General features: G+C 35.7%; 1 protein-coding gene across 2 annotated transcripts in view; it reads left to right on the top strand.

Annotated features, from left to right (window-relative positions):
- The window catches only part of KCTD9 (potassium channel tetramerization domain containing 9), a 30,129-nt gene that overhangs the window by 7,996 nt on the left and 2,469 nt on the right, over positions 1–19,664 (top strand). For both annotated transcript variants that reach the window (XM_017549776.1, XM_037746131.1), the window contains 10 exons: positions 3,556–3,677; positions 5,470–5,513; positions 9,415–9,511; positions 10,121–10,179; positions 10,370–10,498; positions 13,152–13,219; positions 13,307–13,402; positions 14,077–14,226; positions 16,173–16,278; positions 16,958–17,091. In XM_017549776.1, coding sequence (XP_017405265.1) covers positions 3,556–3,677; positions 5,470–5,513; positions 9,415–9,511; positions 10,121–10,179; positions 10,370–10,498; positions 13,152–13,219; positions 13,307–13,402; positions 14,077–14,226; positions 16,173–16,278; positions 16,958–17,091 — 1,005 coding nt within the window. The remainder of the gene's footprint in view (positions 1–3,555; positions 3,678–5,469; positions 5,514–9,414; positions 9,512–10,120; positions 10,180–10,369; positions 10,499–13,151; positions 13,220–13,306; positions 13,403–14,076; positions 14,227–16,172; positions 16,279–16,957; positions 17,092–19,664) is intronic.

Raw genomic sequence — 19,664 nt, 5'->3', positions numbered from 1 at the left:
GTTTACAGCCTACAAGGAAATACCTATTGTTCCTTGATTGCCTTGAGAATAGTTCTTTCCAAACAGTATGTGTGTTTTTTTTTTTTTTCTATTGTGTGGTCAAATTTGACTTCAATGGTGAAGAAAGGGAAGATGGCAACATCCCAACCCTCTAAATAAAACAGAAAACAGGTCTTGAGTTGTATTTCATCAGTTTGTTACTTTGGGTTCCTATATCATGGGAAAGCCTAATAGAATTAAAATGGGGTTTTTTTTTCTTCATTTTTTTCTCCTCTTTAGCACTGTCTAATAGAACTACTGAGAAAATGGAAATTTGTGCTATTTAATATGGTAACCACTAGCTAATGTGGCAGTTGAGCACTTGAATTGTGGCTACTGTGAATGAACTGCATTTTAACTTTTAATTTTAGTAAATTAAAATTCAAATAAACTCATACAGCTAGTGGCTTCCACATTGGACAGCACAGCTTTAAAACATGGAAGGTGGCCTTTATTTTCACGGGGACACAACTAATCCACAGAAAAGCCAAGTCAATCATATGGAAGTAGACAGCAATTCAAGTTAGTATATTTTGAATAAGTCATATAAGATCGTAAGCTCTAATTTTTATATTAAGTACAGAAGTATAGACAGATGCATTCAACTTGCTTCTATTTTACAGCATGGCCAAGAGAGCAGTGAAAGAGATACTGAGAGAGAAACTTGATGTTAGGGCAAGGAGGGGATATCAGGCAAAAGAAAGCCACATTGAGATATAAGAGGCACAGGTAAATAAGAGGCAAAAGAAAGATTTAGAAAATTCTTTGTATAATAGCAGCTATGCCAAGAACACTGAATTGGAAACGAGGTGCTTCTTACCCTCCTCTCATGGCACCTTCCTGACTGCAGTAGTTGTTGTGTATCTGCTTTGGTCAGTCTCTTGCTCCTTTGCATGTTTGCTGCTCTCTTCTCTGTCTTGACTCTCTTCGCTCCTTGCCTTAACAGAACCCTAGCTTTGCTGTGTGCAATGCTTCAGGTACTGTATTTCTCTTCCCTTTCTCCCAGGAATGTGTACAGCGCAGTTACAGAATTCCTCACTGTGATGCAGAGGTGAACAGTCCTAAGAAATATGCGACATATTTTACTTAGTATTTAATTATTTATGGCAAACCTTCTGTTAAGACACTGTCCCAGGTGCTTTGCATTATTTTTTTTATTGTGGTAAAAAATACAACAAAATTTATGATTTTAACCATTGTTAAAATGTATAATTCATTGACATCTTTTACATACACAGTGTATGTAACCATCACCATACTATTTATTTCTAGTACTTGGTCATCATCTCAAACAAACTGTACCCATTAAGAAGTAACTCTCCATTCCCATCTGTGCCTTGGTAACCTTTATTCTGCTGTCTGTCTCTATGAATTTGCCTGTTTTGGGTACTTCCATGTGAATGGTATCATAGAATATTTGTCCTTTTATGTGACTGGCTTACTTCATTTAGAATACTGTCAGAAAGGTCCATCCACGTTGCAGCATGTGTCAGAATTCATGTCTCTTCTCTTCTCCCTCTCCCTCTTTCTTTTCTTGCTTTCCTTTTCTTTTTTCTTTCCTTTCCTTTCCTTTTTCCTTTCTTTTCTTTTTCCTTTCCTTTTTTCTTTTCCATCCCATCATATCCAGGCTGGTGTGCAGTTGCCTGATCTTGGCTCACAGCAACCTTGACTTGGCAGACTCAGATGATCCTCCTACCTCAGCCTCCCAAGCAGCTGGGACTATAGGCACATGCCACCATGCTCGGCTACTTTTTGTATTTTTTGGTAGAGACTGTGTTTCACCATGTTGGCCAGGCAGATCTCAAACTCGTGGGCTCAAGTGAGCCACCTGCCTCAGCCTCTCGAAGTGCTGGGATTACAGGCATGAGCCACTGTACCTGGCCTTGTTGTTTCTTATTGCTGAGTAATATTCAATTGTATGTATATATACCATATTTTATTTACACAATTACCTGCTTATAGACACTTGGGTTGTACTTTATTTTTTATAATGAACTTAGTTCTGCTTAAATTTTTCTTGCCTTCAATGCTTTGCAAAATGCCCCAGCACTCTTATGGCTTTCATCCTTCTGATCCGAGAGAAAAAAGTTGGAATCTGAGTACTCTGCTTTTGAAAAACTGCACACTCCTATGTTACTGAGCAGCTTTTTCCATGTCCTCTGTTTACTTTATTTATTTAACTAGTAACTGTCTATTGTATTGCAGTCACTGGTGGACAGAGGACCAGCCTTAGTGCTCACTTCATATGGCATCTTGACATAATAATCTAGGGACATCCATGAGCTCACTGATTGTGCTTCATGTTTAGCTCTTCACCTGCTTTTTTCCTTTTTTGTGCGTGTTTGTAGCTTTTTTGAGACAGAGCCTCACTCTGTCACATAGGCTGGAGTGCAGTGGTGCAACCTTGGCTCACTGCAACCTCTGCCTCCCTGGTTCAAGCGATTTTCGTGCCTCAGCCTCTGGAGTATCTAGTCATGTGCCACCACACCCAGCTGATTTTTGTATTTTAGCAAAGATGGGGTTTCTCCATGTTGGCCTAGCCGGTCTCAAACTCCTGGCCTTAAGTGGTCTGCCTGTCTCAGCCTCACAAATTGCTGGGATTACAGGCATGAGCTACTGTGCCCAACCCTCACCTACTTTTTATTCCTAACTTTCAGAGGTCATAACTGATAATGATGCAACTGTACAACTCAGCCACTGGGAACCCATAGTTACATTTAGGACCAAGGCACAAAATTCATTTATGTGTAGAGATTCTCAGCTCCCTGCTTAAACAGTTGCATGTGTCTTGCACATATATCAGACTACTTGATTCAAAGCAGGACACATCAATTCACTGTCACCCAGGTGTGTGTTCTGTTTGTAATGTTAGATGCTAAAATCTGGCTTAGTGAAGAATTAAATGAGGTGGGAAGTTACCTTTTCTGTGATAGTTGACATAGTTAATGGTATGATAAACGGCACCAGAGCACTCTTATTCTAAGGATGAACAGCACCAGAGCACTCTTATTATAAGGATGAATTTATTTATTAAATAAATAATAAAAGGACGACATAATAGGGACTTACTAGGTCTCAGGCACTTTGCTAAACTCTTATGTATGAACTCATCTCATAATAACCTTCTGAGGTAGGTGCTACTATTTTCTTCATTTCTAGTTGAAGCAACAGAAGCATAAATAGATTGACTCAAGTTGACAGCTAGAAAGTGTCAGACTCTAGATTGAAGTGTAGGTTGCCTTACTTCAGAACTGGAGCACTATTTAACTCACCTTAGGATTGTAGATTGTTTTTGGTCAGAGATGATTTTTTATGTCTAGTTTAGAAGTCTGCAGTATTAGGCACCAAGTGAATAAATGAGTCATAGAAGAAAAGGGGGCACTGTTAAGAACCTCTTGAAGTCTCCGTTTATATGATAACCTGATTTTCTAGTCCTGTTCTAATGTGATGGTTTGTAACTTGCAGGGGATAAAATTTATTAAATAAGTTGTTCATATTCATCTGGTGTGTTTACAGGTTGTTGCTGTATATGGAACTTTATCTGATTTGCTTTCTGTGGCCAGCAGTAAACTCGGCATAAAAGCCACCAGTGTGTATAATGGGAAAGGTGGACTGATTGATGATATTGCTTTAATCAGGTAACCTTCACCTTTTTATAAGCTGTCAACAGTGTACCTCAACTTCTTGGTGCTATGCTGTTTCCCTTAAGTAGTAATTTAATCACTGTTAAGAATACAGGATTTTGGCTAGTGATGTTGCTCTTTAGAATTTAAATCATTTGGGCTTAAGGTGTATTGATCAGATAGAAAACCCTTAGTACATTTCAGTATACCGATAGTGTTTCTGCATAGTTCTTATATGGCTGTGAGGAAATTTCTTCTCTGTGGTTCTAGAGAAGGATCTAATAAGACATGCAGTTTTTAACATTAAAAATCTAATTCATCTCTTCACTTTTATAGGCACCTGCTTATTAATCATTTCTTAAGAATGCTTTGCATTTTATAAACATTACAGAGGCCAGATTTTGTGAAAACTTTATAAATATGATAGAATTCTAAGTAGAGATAGCACCAGTGAGCCACCATAATTTAGGCTTACTTGTTTGTTCTTTAAATTTCCCAGGCAGATTTATCTCTTAAAAAAAAGTGTGTAGTTTACCTTACTTCATCTTCACAAGGTCAGAGAATTTTGGAGCAGAAAGATGCTTAACAAAGAAGATGGTAAAATGAACACAAATTAAGTATTGTAACTATACCAGTTATGTTATAATTGCTTTGTCTGAGTTGTACCATTTAATTTGCAAAGCATGAGTTTTTTTTATTGATGATGTGAAGATAATGATGCTCTAAATTACAGCAGTAATATACTAAGTTTATCTCCATATAAATCCAGATCAAAATGACCTTTCAGTATAATAATACTGCTTTTGAAGTTAGTCAGTTCTAGACCCCTCATTTTACAGATGAAGAAACTAATTACCTGTGAAATTGAGAGACTTACCTAGGTCATACAGCTCCTTGGGTTTTGTTAATGAAAAGAAAACAGATTTTTATACCAAACTGAAAAAGTTAACTGGCATGATGAACAATTAGGAAATATTATACACTACATTTTAAATCCAAATAAATTAGGATAATTAGTTTTTCAATACCTATCTCCCACCTTCTTTCAGTTTATAAGGAAAGCTGAGTCATGTTGTTGAATGATGATCTGCATCAATCTAATTTTCTCCTTAAGAAACACAAACTCTACCTCTTAGAAAAATTCAGCATGTCCTATGAGTCCTATAGGAAATAAAAATGTCTACAGTGGAAGGTCAGAACTGAAGCCTTCTGAGCTATAAAATATCTGTTTATTTGTTTTTGGTTCACAATACAGTATCTGGTGTAATTGCTTGGGGAAGAGGATATATACTGATTGTCCAGAACTGTGGGCTATGTGGAACCATTTACATTTGTGTGTGTGGTAGATGTGTGGTGGGTAAACACTGATAGCAGAGTTACTTCCAGTTATATTTTTCCTAGATTTAATATGACAGTTTATTTCATCTCCAAAGCACACAACAGCTAATGATTTAGAAGTAAAAAATTTAAAGAAAAAAGAGTTGGCTGTGGCTTTAATCTATCTTTTGAGCATAATTATTCATTCTCAATTGATAAGAAAGCTGAACTCACATAATTTGTGTAGTGGGATTTTTTTCCCCCATTTCAAAAGTACTTTGATGTGTAAGATCTTATTTTTGAATTTAAATCCAAAGACAGTTAAGTTCAGAGGGTTAAACAAAGCTTTGGAAACTTAGCTTCTTTGCAGTCTAGATTGATAGCAAAACCTATCTTCTATATAATTCTAAGGAACAGTTTCTATAAACAACAGATAATTAATGTGATTTTTAGATTTTGATGGTGGCTTTTTAAATTTTGATTTCCCCAGGGATGATGATGTTTTGTTTGTGTGTGAAGGAGAGCCATTTATTGGTAAGTGACTTCCTTAAAAGCCAATTTTATCTGCCAAAATAATAATAAAAAAGGATGGAATGGCAGTTATTTTAAATGAGGCCCTTAAGCTTAAACATTAAAAATGATCTGATGGCTGTATTCAGATCTTCACACTCTTTGATTCTGCACTGGATGCATATGTATATATTAAATTTTTTCTTATATGATCATATTTTAGTATGGATGCCTTGTCTTTTACATGGCTTTAAAATGCTCTTGAGGTATATATATTCATTAACTTTAACATGGTAAGGTAGTTTTGATTTTAGAAACAATTGTTTTGTTTCAAAATTTTTTCTCTGCTAGTAAATGTCAAAATTTCTCTAAGTGTTGTATCACGTATTTGTGAGTAAATACTGCTTGCATAAGTAGTGCTTAACAATATTTCACAGTGATCAAATAAGTCAAAAAATGACTTGATATCAACCATATACACACAGGTGTGCACATTCACTATCCTTTGATTTGGAAGAAAGCTTATAGTTTTATATCTTAAAAAAGAAGGCCTAAAGTAAGATAAAATATTTGATTTATTTCACTCCATACAGCCAACACTGGATATTTAAGTATTTTTAAAGCATCATACTAATTGCATTTGGTGAGTGGAAGTAGTTTTCAGGATTGTTGCCCAGGCAGTTGCCAACTTAGAAGTGCATACTCTTGTCTGTCTGTCTCTACCTTAAAATTGTGAGCCAGAACTTCTCACCTTGTTTTATCCATTGGCCTAACAGTGATTGGCAGGCAGTGGTCTCTTAATTGGTCCACTGCATACAAACACAATGAAAAGTGATCAATTAAGATTTTAGTTTATTTTTATTAACTCGTGGATTTTAAAATATTTGTTATGTTTTCATCTTCTGCATGTATTGATGTTCAGATTGTTTTAACTTTTGGCCACTGGAAATCTCTTCAGGTCTTTTTAACGCAACCCTGTTGGATTTTATAGCTTGCTTATTATCTGGAATAAAAGGTGTTCATCTTAACCTTTTCCTGTCTCAGACCTGGATCAACATTTTTCCAACCGTCCTTGATTTCTTTTAGTGGGAAGCGTCATTCTAAGACAAATCTGGGTGCTGGGGAGGCTCTTTGCTATTGGGTCCATCATTGTCGCTATGCCTTTGGTGGACAGAATTGAAAATATGTAGGTAGAGATAAAATTTATATATAATATATATTATAGGTCATAAAGTTTATATGCCATATATAACAGAATATGGATACTAATACTTAAAGTTTATATTTAGGATTATAAGGGTTTTACTTATCCTCTTCTATCTTACATCTGTGTCTCCTTTCTTCCTTTTCTTTTTCTTTTTCTTTTTTTTTTGAGACGGAGTTTCGCTCTTGTTACCCAGGCTGGAGTGCAATGGCGTGATCTCGGCTCACCGCAACCTCCGCCTCCTGGGTTCAGGCAATTCTCCTGCCTCAGCCTCCTGAGTAGCTGGGATTACAGGCACGCGCCACCATGCCCAGCTGATTTTTTGTATTTTTAGTAGAGACAGGGTTTCACCATGTTGACCAGGATGGTCTCGATCTCTTGACCTCGTGATCCACCCGCCTCGGCCTCCCAAAGTGCTGGGATTACAGGCGTGAGCCACCGCGCCCGGCCTCTTCCTTGTCAATAATCCTGACTTTCAGGGGCATAGGTACTACTAGACTTACAAAGTCACATACTCATTTACTTTGCCCCTCACAGAACACACCTAAAAGTGTCAGAGTAACAAACCTAATACTTTCAGTACCAATATGATTACTAAAAAGTTAAATGTTTTTCATATGCTAAATCCTTTCTCCCCTTACTTAAAAAGTAAGTTCTGCATTGTCAGAACATATAGCCATTGTATATTATACTGTCTCCCTTAATACCCTCATTTAATTTTACTTCAAGTGTACACTTACCTCCAATCCTTTTGTCATGTTGCTGGGGGTTATCTGAAACTTGTTCTCTAGTAGATTTCTCTCCAAGAAACTATGAGAATAATATTCTCTGACATCTTCCAATGGCAAGATACCATTGCCATCCACCATCTTTATATAATTTTGATATGACAGTATGTGTCAAAGCTTATCAAATTATAAACTTTAGTATATGTAGCTTATGTTAATCATACCTCAGCAAAGCTATTGAAAAATCCTTGGTTCACATTATTTTCCTTTGAATATCTTAAATTTGTTACTGCATTTTATTCTGCCTTGAAGTTTTGATCTCAAAAAATCTGATCTTTTTTATGTGATTATTTTTCATAGATCACCCAAAGGATATTTCTCCTACTTTAAAGTACAGTAATTTTAGCAGAATATTTCTTGGTGTTCTGAGTTGTTCTGCACTGATTTTCTTAGTATGTGATGGATCCTTTCGATATATAGTTTCAAGTGTATATATTTTTAAATTTCAGTAAAGTTTTCTTGAAGTTTACATATTTTTTTGAGTTCATTTTGATTTGATTTCCTTCTTTCAGCACTTTATTGTATGTATGGTGGATCTTTTACACTTGTTTTTTACATTTGAAACTTTTTCCTTTCATTTTTTATTTTATTTATTTTTTTGAGGCAGGGCCTCACTTCATCACCCAGGCTGTAGTGCAGTGACGTGATCTTGGCACACTACAGTTTGAAACTCCTAGGCTCAAGTGATTCTCCTGCCTCACGCTCCACAAGCAGCTGGGACTACAGATGTGTGTCAGCATGCCCAGCAATTTTTTTTGCATTTTTTATAGAGATGAGGTTTTGCCATGTTGCCCACGCTGGTCTCGAACTCCTGAGCTCAACTAATCCCCCTGCCTCAGCCTCCCAAAGGATTACAGGCATGAGCTACCATGTCTGGCCATTTCCTTTAAATTTTTCAAGCTATTCTCTTTTTTACCTTTTCTTTCCCTTAAGTCATTGTCTATTAAGTTTAATCACTCTTGTATTTCTTTTGCTTTAATCTTTATTTTTAAAATGGTTTTTCATTTATTTCTAAGTCTCTCCTGAGTTCTTGCTATTCATTTCTGAATTTTTAAATTCTGGTTTATATTGTTATTTTATACCTTCTATAAGCTTCTTTTAGCATGTTTTGGAATATTAGTTTATAATTTTGATCTATTTTGTGGGTATTTCTGGAATGTTTTCATTATCTATATAAGGACATTATTTTAACACCTTTGTAGGACATTTGATCAATCCCTTTGTATTGCTTATTTTTGTGTGACATTAGTTTTTCTTAACTTGAAAAGAGAGCTGACTTAGGACAGTTTTTCTAATTTCATGGCTTTAGAGTTCCCTTTTCCATTGTTTTTGGGAAGTGGTAAAAAATAAAGAACTCACTTTCTGATATATTCTGGTCTATTAGACCTCTTAACTTTCATCTGGACTCCCTTTTTGTTTTTTTTTTTTTTGGTCTCTGTTGTCTTTGTTGCATTCGACTTGGATTATTTTCCCAGCATCTTATTGGTATGGAGCTTTGTCCTTAGAAGGGAGTTTAGGCCATGTGGTTTTGAGAGTTTATTTATAGCCCTGTCAGATCTTATTGCAAACTACTTGCATCACCCATTTTGGGGGTGATCTCAATCTGTTGCTCTCAGCTAGACTACTAAGCAATGAAGTCAGTATCCATGGATGGCTTTGACATTCGTGGGTTCATCATATACCCTGTTGCTTCTCTCTGCTTTTTCTTTCACAGGCGCTGAAAGCATGCTGCTCTTATAGCTGTTGGTTTTGGTGGGACTACCTTATCATCTAGTGTTGTTTTAGATGCAGTCTATGGGTTTGGGTATTGCTGTCCTAGTAGCTCTGGTATGCTTTTATTATGTGTGTATTCAGTTTAAAAAATTATGCCATTGCCATCTTCCCAGAATCCTCAATCTTAATATTTTTATTATTTTCTACATGTCATCTCTAGATCCTCAGACAGATTCCAAGCCGCCTGAAGGATTGTCAGCATTCCACACAGATTGGCTAACATTAAATGTTGGAGGGCGGTACTTTACAACTACACGGTAGGTGTGTGTGTATGTGTATTAGAGAGAAAGAGAATGCAAAAGGAGCACTGTGTACCATTTGTTCTTCAACTTGCTGATTTCCTTAAAATATATTCAGATGCTGCTTAAATATACTATGTGATCTAAAGCCACTTTTTATAACTTTTTTTGAAGAAAAAAGTAAAAACATGGTTCATTCCAGAGAAGGCATAAAAGGCATCACTTCAGTGTTTTAGAACATGCTTTTCAGATGTTGAGTAATAAACACGCAATACAAGTAAAAATTAACACTACTAAAATTTGTAGACTACAACTGCTTTTGTTAAAGGGCAGAAAAATATAAGTTTGGAAGATCAAGAATATTATTATGTAGTAGCTTGCTAACAAGATAGACAAGTAATTAAATCAAAGGAAAATAAAACAATATTTAAATCAAAGGAAGTACCCAATTAGAAGGGATCTGATAAATGGCAACTTACTGCACGTTTTTGTTCCCCAGCGTTACTCCTACCAGGTTGTAGCATGCATCTTTTTGAGAGAGCAGCTGGGATCGAGTATACTCTTGACTTAAATATGTTTGTTTATAAAGACAAATGGAGAAATCAATTTTTTTCCCTGAATTCTTAGGAGCACTTTAGTGAATAAAGAACCTGACAGTATGCTGGCCCACATGTTTAAGGACAAAGGTGAGTGTAACACATTGTTTTCACATTCTTTGTTACCTGTTTTGTATCTGTACTGACTTTATAACTTCTAACCTAATAATCTCAGTTTTAAGAGTAAAAGCTTACTGGTATATTAAGCAAATTTTTCCTCATACATTTCTGACTTTATTTTTTGTTTATGGGGGACTTTCTTTATTATATGGTAACGCAGGTGTCTGGGGAAATAAGCAAGATCATAGAGGAGCTTTCTTAATTGACCGAAGTCCTGAGTACTTTGAACCCATTTTGAACTACTTGCGTCATGGACAGCTCATTGTAAATGATGGCATTAACTTACTGGGTGAGTTTATGAAGACTTCCAATATAATTATTAACTACTCACATTTTTGTAAGTTTAAGATTTTAATTTTGTTTCACTCAGCATGTTTCCATAATTTTTTTTTCTATTTTTTAAACTAAATGTTTTCACATGTATATGAGTGTATATAGGTGTAGAAATAGATTTAGCACAGGTAGTCCTTCAGGTAGGTAGTCTTTGTACATATGGATAAATATCTAAGTCATACACTTCAACTTTATATTCTAAATTGCTTTAGATTCTATCACAAGTGACTTGAAAGGATTTTGTTGTCTCTTAAGAATTGAATTGTGAATGTAACTTGGCTCCAAGTTATGGATATTCTCCACATTATGTGAGAACTAGAGTAGTCAAGAGGGGAAATCATGCTTTGCAATCATAAATCTGCATTCGAGTCTTGACTCTACAACTTGCTAACCTGGGGAAACTAACGGGGGGAAAATTTCTCTTGAGTCATATTGGAAAAATGATTGTTAAAAGCACTCTTGTCCCTATCTACATCACAAGATTTTTGTGAAGGTTCATAGAGGGGATGTAGACAAAAGCCCCTATAAAACACTGGTTGCACATTTGGAAGCAAACAGGCCTCCAAGTGACTGAAGTTGATCTGATGTTAGTACTTGAGGAATGGTAGGCAGTTGGCAATCTTGAGGTTACACGCCTGCCAACTTCAGCAGATCATTGCCATGTGGGAACATGGACAGATGCAGAGTGCCAGAACTTTGGTTTTTAAAGAAAACCTGGGTATCTAAAATTTTATGTGAAATATTTTCATTTTAAAAACATGACATGCTGAACACATCAGAATCAGCCTGAGGACTGCTAACTTACAGTTTCTGTAGTGAAATACAAAGTACCCACTAACTTTTAGTGTTGCTATATGAAACTTTATATTCCCTTTAAAATGTACCTATTGCCAAAAAAAGAAATGACACTATTTGACCCTTTTGGCTAGTTCTATAACTTTATAACTAAATTCTGGTTGCTTTCTATTTCTCCCATTTTAGTTTTTCCTCAAATTATTGATAGCATTTTATATCAAACTTATCTAGAAAATAGTGTTAGAAATATATATATCCATGTTGTGTCACACATCTGCAAACCAAGCCATTACCAAGATTTGCTAGTTTTTTTCTTTTTCATGTTTCTCAACCCTTTCTTTTATTTGTTCAAGTGTTCAAAAAGCAGAGCTATCTGCTGGATTCATTTTATAAAGAATTGTTTTTAGTTAGTACAGTTTCCATCCAAACTCTTTACATTGCTTACAGGTTGCCTCAAGTAATTATATGGTTTAAAACAGTGTACAGTAATTTCACTAACACCAAAAAGTAGTGAGTGGCAGAGCTAGTATTCAAATCCAGATTTTACTTGTGCTCATAGTAAAATAAAATAAATATTTCTTCCTTTCTTCTATCTGCTGTTCTTCATGTGTGTCTTTTGTATTTCTTTTCTTTTTTTTTTATTTTGAGATGGAATCTCACTCTGTCACCTAGACTGGAGTGCAGGGGCGTGATCTCAGCTCACTGCAACCTTTGCTGCCTGAGTTCAAGCGATTCTCCTGCCTCAGCTTCCCTAGTAGCTGGGATTACAGACATGCACCACCATGCCCAGCTAATATTTGTATTTTTTTTTTAGTGGAGATGGGGTTTCACTATGTTGGCTGGGCTGGTTTCGAGGTCTCCTGATCTCAAGTGATCTGCCCACCTCAGCCTCCCAAAGTGCTGGGATTTCAGGTGTGAGCCACCATGCCCGGCCTGTCTTTGGTATTTATAAGGCTTCTCTGGAAGTTTTAAAGGTTTAATTCTAAACCTAGAATTAGAAACATATTAGATCTTAGCAAATTGAGAGTGTGGCCCACAAGAACCTCTTTTATAATATGTTGGTTTCCACCAGGGATATTTATCTTAGTGAGCCTGTCCCTTCAGGAAGAATCCAAAGATTATGCCACTCTGACTGGACTGGATTCCTCCTGAAGGGAGAATCTGGACTGTGTATGCCACAGTGGCAATCTGATGCTATACCTTGGATGACCTTTGTTTTGCAATTGTATTATTGACCATAGAGTTTGGTTTTCACGGAAAAGATTGTATTATTCTTCCCAAATAACTGTGGTTTTCTGTATCTAGTTACCCTTATTAGCTTGTAAATGTTTGAAGGGAGGGATTATGTCTGATACTTTCTTTGTAATTCCAGAGTTCTAAGTAGTTTTTTTACCAGGTAGACAGCCAACTGAATGATTGAGGTTTTCTCATTTGAAAGATAATGGAACCCAAATGTATTCCCACACATTCTGATGTTTATTAACAGATTAGAATAAGGAAAAATACCAAGTCATTTAAAGGATGTACTTTTTTTTTAACCAAGTTAAAGTAAATGATAGATGAAACCCTTTTTATTTACAAATATTTTTAAATTTTATTCTGCTATAAGAAATATTTCTGAATTATACTTTTGACATTTTTTGTGAAGCCATCGTTTTCTGATTCAGTATGTAAAAGATACTTGTGGCAAACCTGTTCAGATCTAAAACATCAATTAAATGTTAAGATTTGTGAACTAATCGTATTTTATTACATTCACAATGAATGTAATACATTCACTAAATAGTGTTTCAGAATCATTTTTGTTCTGATAGGTGTGTTAGAAGAAGCAAGGTTTTTTGGTATTGACTCATTGATTGAACACCTAGAAGTGGCAATAAAGGTAAGCCTGGTTTTACGTTAGCCACTTATTAAATTTATTGTAGCTGTCTCCCAAAAGACTCTACTAATTTCTTAATATCTTTGCAAGAATTCTCAACCACCAGAGGATCATTCACCAATATCCCGAAAGGAATTTGTCCGATTTTTGCTAGCAACTCCAACCAAGTCAGAACTGCGATGCCAGGTAATTAAAGCAGACTTTTATATGAATTATTTCTGTCAGCAAATCTGTGAATGTTTTGGGGTTTTTTTTTTTTTTTGCTTTATTTTCCTTTTATGTGCAAGATATAATTTAATTATGAGTCATAGCATTGATTTAGTTCTGAAATGGTTAGCCAAAAAGAGATGCAATAATAGCCTTTTTTTATTGTCTAATTATATCACATGTAGCAGTTTGTGAATCATGCATGGAAATTGCAGCAGTTTTTTAAAAGTCAATATTTGTACATTTGCAATGTACGGGCTGATCAGTGGCAAGTACTTTTATTTATGTGTACTGTAGCATTTCAGATTTTTTAAAGACCACAGTACTCATTTCTGCCTAATAAATTGTCTTGATTTATTGAATTAATAAAATAATTTAAATAGAATTAGGTTTAACTAAACACTTACTAGCAGATAGAGGACTAACAAGGATCTCTGTTTAGAAACTTCTACAGATAATAGAGTTTCTTTTATGAGGAACCTATTTAATGACACTTCTTTTATGTATCTAAATTCCATTTTGATCATGTTTTATAAACTCCAAGTGACTGAACTGCCAATTGCTTCTAAAAACAATTTAGTGGTTAGCGATAGTAATTAAATTTAATACAGATGATTTAATTATAGTGACAATTTGTGCTTTTTTTATTTCAGGGTTTGAACTTCAGTGGTGCTGATCTTTCTCGTTTGGACCTTCGATACATTAACTTCAAAATGGCCAATTTAAGTCGCTGTAATCTTGCACATGCAAATCTTTGCTGTGCAAATCTTGAACGAGCTGATCTCTCTGGATCAGTGCTTGATGTAAGTATCATTTTAGGCTACAAGAGAAAATTAAATTTTTAGTCTATTGAACTGTCTCAAAGAGCCTTTGAGACAGGAATTATAACTATCTTTTACTGGAGCTTTTATATGAAAACAGATAATTTATTATGTTGATATAAGACTGAAGGGTCTGAAAGTGAAATGGATTTGGTTTTGCAAGTTTGATATCCTTTCTTAAACATAGACCTGAAAGGTTTAGCAACTAATAAGAAATTAAATCTTGGAATTAGTTCCTGATCTCCTTGATATACTGTACTTTATTTATCAGGACTCATATTTTCACCAAATTATAAAGGTAAAGCTGAAAGGAACCTTGATATCTATTCAACCTCATTTCTGGAAGAGGAAAATGTTATTGCTCAAGAATTTGACAGAGATAGTCTAAAATAAACATGGTATGCATCAGTCTGGAAGTTAACATCTCAGTGGCCTTTTCCCTCTCTCTACATGTAAATACATACATATGTATATATACATATATATGTGTGTGTGTGTGTATATATATATATGTATTTATAACAATTATCTGTGTTTATTTGAAGTTAAAGGTTATATGCAGACCAACAATGAAATCTCTTAACTTTAACAACTGTAAGTTCCTTACCACCAAGGCCCATGTCTGTATGTCTTTTGAATTAATAGCATCTTGCCTTTGGCAGTCATTTATTGAATTATTATAATTTGGGTTTACTCAGCTGCAGCTTATTTTTCCATGAGGCTTTGTATCAGAGCTAGTAACAAAATCTACCAAATACACATTTTAGTTATTTTCACTGTCCTTATTCTGTCTTATCATGAAGAGTCAGGTTGGTAGCAAAATAGGAAAAAGATTAACATCATCAAAAAAAAGTTTGAAGGACCTAGTCTTTAAATAGAGACAGCTTCATTTATGTTAAGGACAAAAAAAAAAAAAAAGATTTTTGTCAAAAACTCTTTGAGGTAAGTGAACATAATTTAAAACTCTTGGCTGGGTGTGGTGGCTCATGCCTATAATCCCAGCACTTCGGGAGGCTAAGGCAGACAGATCACTTGAGGTTATGAGTTCAAGACCAGCCTGGCCAACATGGTGAAACCACGTCTCTGCTAAAAATACAATAATTAGCCAGGCATGGTGGTGCACACCTGTAATCCCGGCTACTCGGAACGCTGAGGCACAAGAATCACTTGAACTTCGGAGGTGGAGTTGCAGTGAGCCGAGATAGCACCCCTGCACTCCATCCTGGGTGATGGAGTGAGACTTTGTCTCAAAAAAATAAAACAAAACAAAAAAAATAAACTCTTAAAACATATATTTTCTGCCATTTTACCATCTGTTCTGCATTACGCATTATGATTTGGCTGCTCAGGGTTGATAATGTTGCAATGGCTGGTGCAGAAAGACCCAACAAGCATCCTGTTAGTGTTTTGTAGCTAAATAATGCCTTTAAATGCTGGCATTCGTATTCTGACCTCTGAGTTGAAGGCAGTAGGAGCATCTTTGGATATCAAGAATTTCACTTAGAACATCATGATTCCTACAGTAATAAGAGAAAATCCATATCCCTCACAAGTTTATGCCTTCCTTACTCATACATTTTTACTGTTTCATTGTCATGCATAGGAGTGTTTATTAAAATAGAGATAGAGATGTCATAGTTCTGACTCTCCCAACTTTTTTATCTAAACCATTATGTTTCATGTAAAATGAACATGCTGTTGTTAATTTGCATTTGTTTTTTTAAAAAGTTGTTTAAAAAAAATTTTTTTTAATGTGCCTAGTTCTTACTGGGTTTAATTAGAAAAGCCTTTATTATAAACAGAAAATATGGATTATGAGTGTGTTGAGTTGAGCCCTTTCCCCTTTTCTATTTTTTTCTTTTTCTGTTTGAGCTAATTTGAACAAAATTATGAACCTCATAACCAGGACTTTTCTCTTTTCTTTGCAGTGTGCAAATCTCCAGGGAGTCAAAATGCTCTGTTCTAATGCAGAAGGAGCATCCCTGAAACTGTGTAATTTTGAGGATCCTTCTGGTCTTAAAGCCAATTTAGAAGGTGAGATCCTATCTGTAAATAGCTATTTGTGGAGAAAGCAGACCATAAAGGAAAAAGCCCTGGAAAGTAATTGTTATGGGTGAAACAGGATAGCTATAGGGGATATGTCTCTTCTGTCATCATATTTGGAGAACTTCCAAAAGGTAGATACCTCCATTTGGTCTCAAATGCTAATCTAAACTGAGGACTTAGAAGAAATAAAGGCTCGAAAATTAAATATCAACATCTTAAACTTTCAAATGGAATAAAATGTTCTTATACTGGCCAAAAGGAAAAATTTCATATGCATAAAGCCAGGGAGTTTTAAAAAATCGTTTTTAGATTTAATATATTGTTTCTTAGTTTGTTATTGTTTTGTTATATCTGTGACTGACCACTTTGTTTACTTGTATATTTTAGGAGACTACTTAACTCCCATTTAAACCTGTAGCGCACATTATGAAAGTGCTAACTATCATAAAACAACCACATTTCTTCCTTCAAAAGTATTGATGAAAGCATTCTTTCATCAGTGAACTCTTTATATATGTAAGTTTGTTGAGAGACAAGATTTTAGATTCATTTCCAAAAGTTAAAGGAGGCTGTCATTATTCACCCCCATTAAGTCATCTTGCAGTTTTATTGAAGATGGATAACTATATTTTTAAGTTAAGCTACTCCCAGAATGTGTTCACTGTAGGTGCTAATCTGAAAGGTGTGGATATGGAAGGAAGTCAGATGACGGGGATTAACCTGAGAGTGGCTACCTTAAAAAATGCAAAATTGAAGAACTGTAACCTGAGAGGAGCAACTCTGGCAGGAACTGATTTAGAGGTGAGTTCACCAACATTTTTAAGTATTTCATGCAAAATTTATTGAAATCAAAACAAAGTAGTTGGCTCGTAAAACTGCCAGGTAACATGCCAACACAGCTGGAGGGATGTTTCTTTTGATTTGTGTGTTTACACAAATAAGAATTCCAGAGCAGGATTCACTTACCTAAGTCATAGATGCCACTTGTGGATTGGAAGACTCATCTGACATTCAGTCTAAGTTGATTTCATTTCTCTCCTTTTCCTTGAGTTTTTCTTAAGTAAATAAGTTTGATAGATGTGTTATTAATCTAATATATTGTATTTTCCATAAAAAAATAATCCTGAACAGAATTAAATGGGCTAGATTACTTCTTAAACTACTTAAGAAATTTAAATGATATCCAGGTTTGAAATCAGGTTCAGGAAAAGTCTATTTAACATTGGAGCCATATGTTTTTTTGGTTTTCAGCTTGAGATTATAATTTTGCCTACTCATCTTTTTCATATGAATTGTATTTGTATGTCTTAATTAGCTAGTTTAGCTACCAGATTCGATAGGTGTTGATAGGTCTACACCAGCACCATCCAGTAGCATCTAGTGCAGGAGGGACACGTTCTATATCTGTGCTGTTCAGTATAGCAGCTACTAGCCATAGATAGCTGTTGAGCACTTGAGATGTGGCTAGTGCAGATGAGAAATTTATTTTTAAATTTTATTTAATTGTAATTCATTTAAATTTAAGTAGCCACATGTGGCTGGTAGCTATGAAATCCGGCATAAATTGGATTGCAGAGAACAGTGTTTCAAATTTTAGCTTGCTGTTAATTTTTTTTCTTAATGCTTTTGCCCAAATCTCTTGATAGCTCTCAGTAGCAGGGGAGCAGGCCTCTTTCACCTTGAAGGCAAAAAGAAGTGACCCAAGATTATAATCCTATCACAAGCACAATTATTTATTATTTGTTACATTACTTCCATCTAAGATTATATTTTTTTTCCTAGGTTTTAGTTACTGTGTAGTCAGTGTGGCTTAGCAGCAAAAACCTACTTCTGTCTAACTGATTGCAAAGACTGATAAGATTGGCTATTGAGGGGAGAACTGCTGGCATCTGTTCTCCTAACAGGTTATGTTTAGTCACCCTTCTCTCTAACCATTCTCCCCCTGTCATATCCAGGGACTTAACTAGAATCTCTATCTTATCTATCACTCTGTGATCTCAAGAGAAATTAAGAGCTGGGCACAGTGGCTCACACCTGTAATCCCAGCACTTTAGGAGGCGGGCAGATCACCTGAGGTTGGGAGTGTTAGACTAGCCTGACCAACATGGTGAAACCCCCATCTCTACTAAAAATACAGAACCTTATCGGGGCATGGTGGGACATTCCTGTAATCCCAGCAACTCTGGAGGCTGAGGCAGGAGACTCTCTTGAACCTGGGAGGAGGAGGTTTCAGTGAACCGAGATGCACTCCAGCCCAGCAACAAAAGCAAAATTCCATCTCAAAAAAATTAAAAAAAAAAAAAAAGAAATTAAGAAACAGCTTCAAATTCTGGTAGTTACACTACTCTGTACATCTATCAAAACTCATTGTATTATATGGGGCTTTAAAAAGAAGGGCAGTTCCTTGCTATAAAAATACTAGGTCTAGGGAATGGAAAAATCTGTTATACAATTGGATTAAGTAAAATCTTTTCAGATTAAAAAAAATAATCATCTCCCATCTCATGCCTTTTGTTGTGTTGTTCTTGGATCACAGTAAAATTGTTTCGATAATCTTTATTACCTTGGGGCTGGGTGTAGTGGCTCACACCTGTAATCTCAGCACTTTGGGAGGCCGAGGCGGGCAGATCATATGAGGTCAGGAGTTTGAGACCAGCCTGGCCAGCATGGTGAAATTTTGTCTCTACTAAAAATACAAAATACTAGCCAGGCGTAGTGGCAAGCACTTGTAATCCTAGCTTACTTGGGAGGCTGACGCAGGAAAATAGCTTGAACTGGGAGGTGGAGGCTTCAGTGAGCCAAGATTGTGCCACTGCACACCAGCCTGGGCAACAAGAATGAAACTCCTCTAAAAAAAGAAATTATGTGTGTGTGTATATATATATTACTATGTTAGAATCCATTAAATCAATGGTCCCAAACCTTTTTGGCACCAGGGACCAGTTTCGTGGAAGACAGTTTTTCCACAGACCAGGGTTGAGGGGTAGTTTTGGAATGATTCAAGTGCATTACATTTATTGTGCACTTTATTTCTACTAGTATTACATTGTAATACATAATGAAATAATGATATAACTCACCATAATGTAGAATTAGTGGGAGCCCTGAGCTTGTTTTCTTGCAACTAGACAGTCCCATCTGGGGGTGATGGAAGATAGTGACAGATCATCAGGCATTAGATTATCATAAGGAGCATGCATCCTAGATCCCTGGCATGCACAGTTCACAACAGGGTTCACTCTCCTGTGCAAATCTAATTAATGCCTTGGTCATCCAACAGGAGGTGGAGCTTAGGCTGTAACTTGAGCCATACAGGGAGTGGCTTTAACTACAAATGAAGCTTCATCTACTGCTGACCTCCTTGCTATGTGGCC

Source organism: Cebus imitator, unplaced genomic scaffold (assembly GCF_001604975.1).
Source record: "Cebus imitator isolate Cc_AM_T3 unplaced genomic scaffold, Cebus_imitator-1.0 Scaffold221, whole genome shotgun sequence".
Taxonomy (NCBI): domain Eukaryota; kingdom Metazoa; phylum Chordata; class Mammalia; order Primates; family Cebidae; genus Cebus; species Cebus imitator.
The sequence above is the reverse complement of the archived record's forward strand: the minus strand, read 5'-3'. Positions and strand labels throughout refer to the sequence as shown.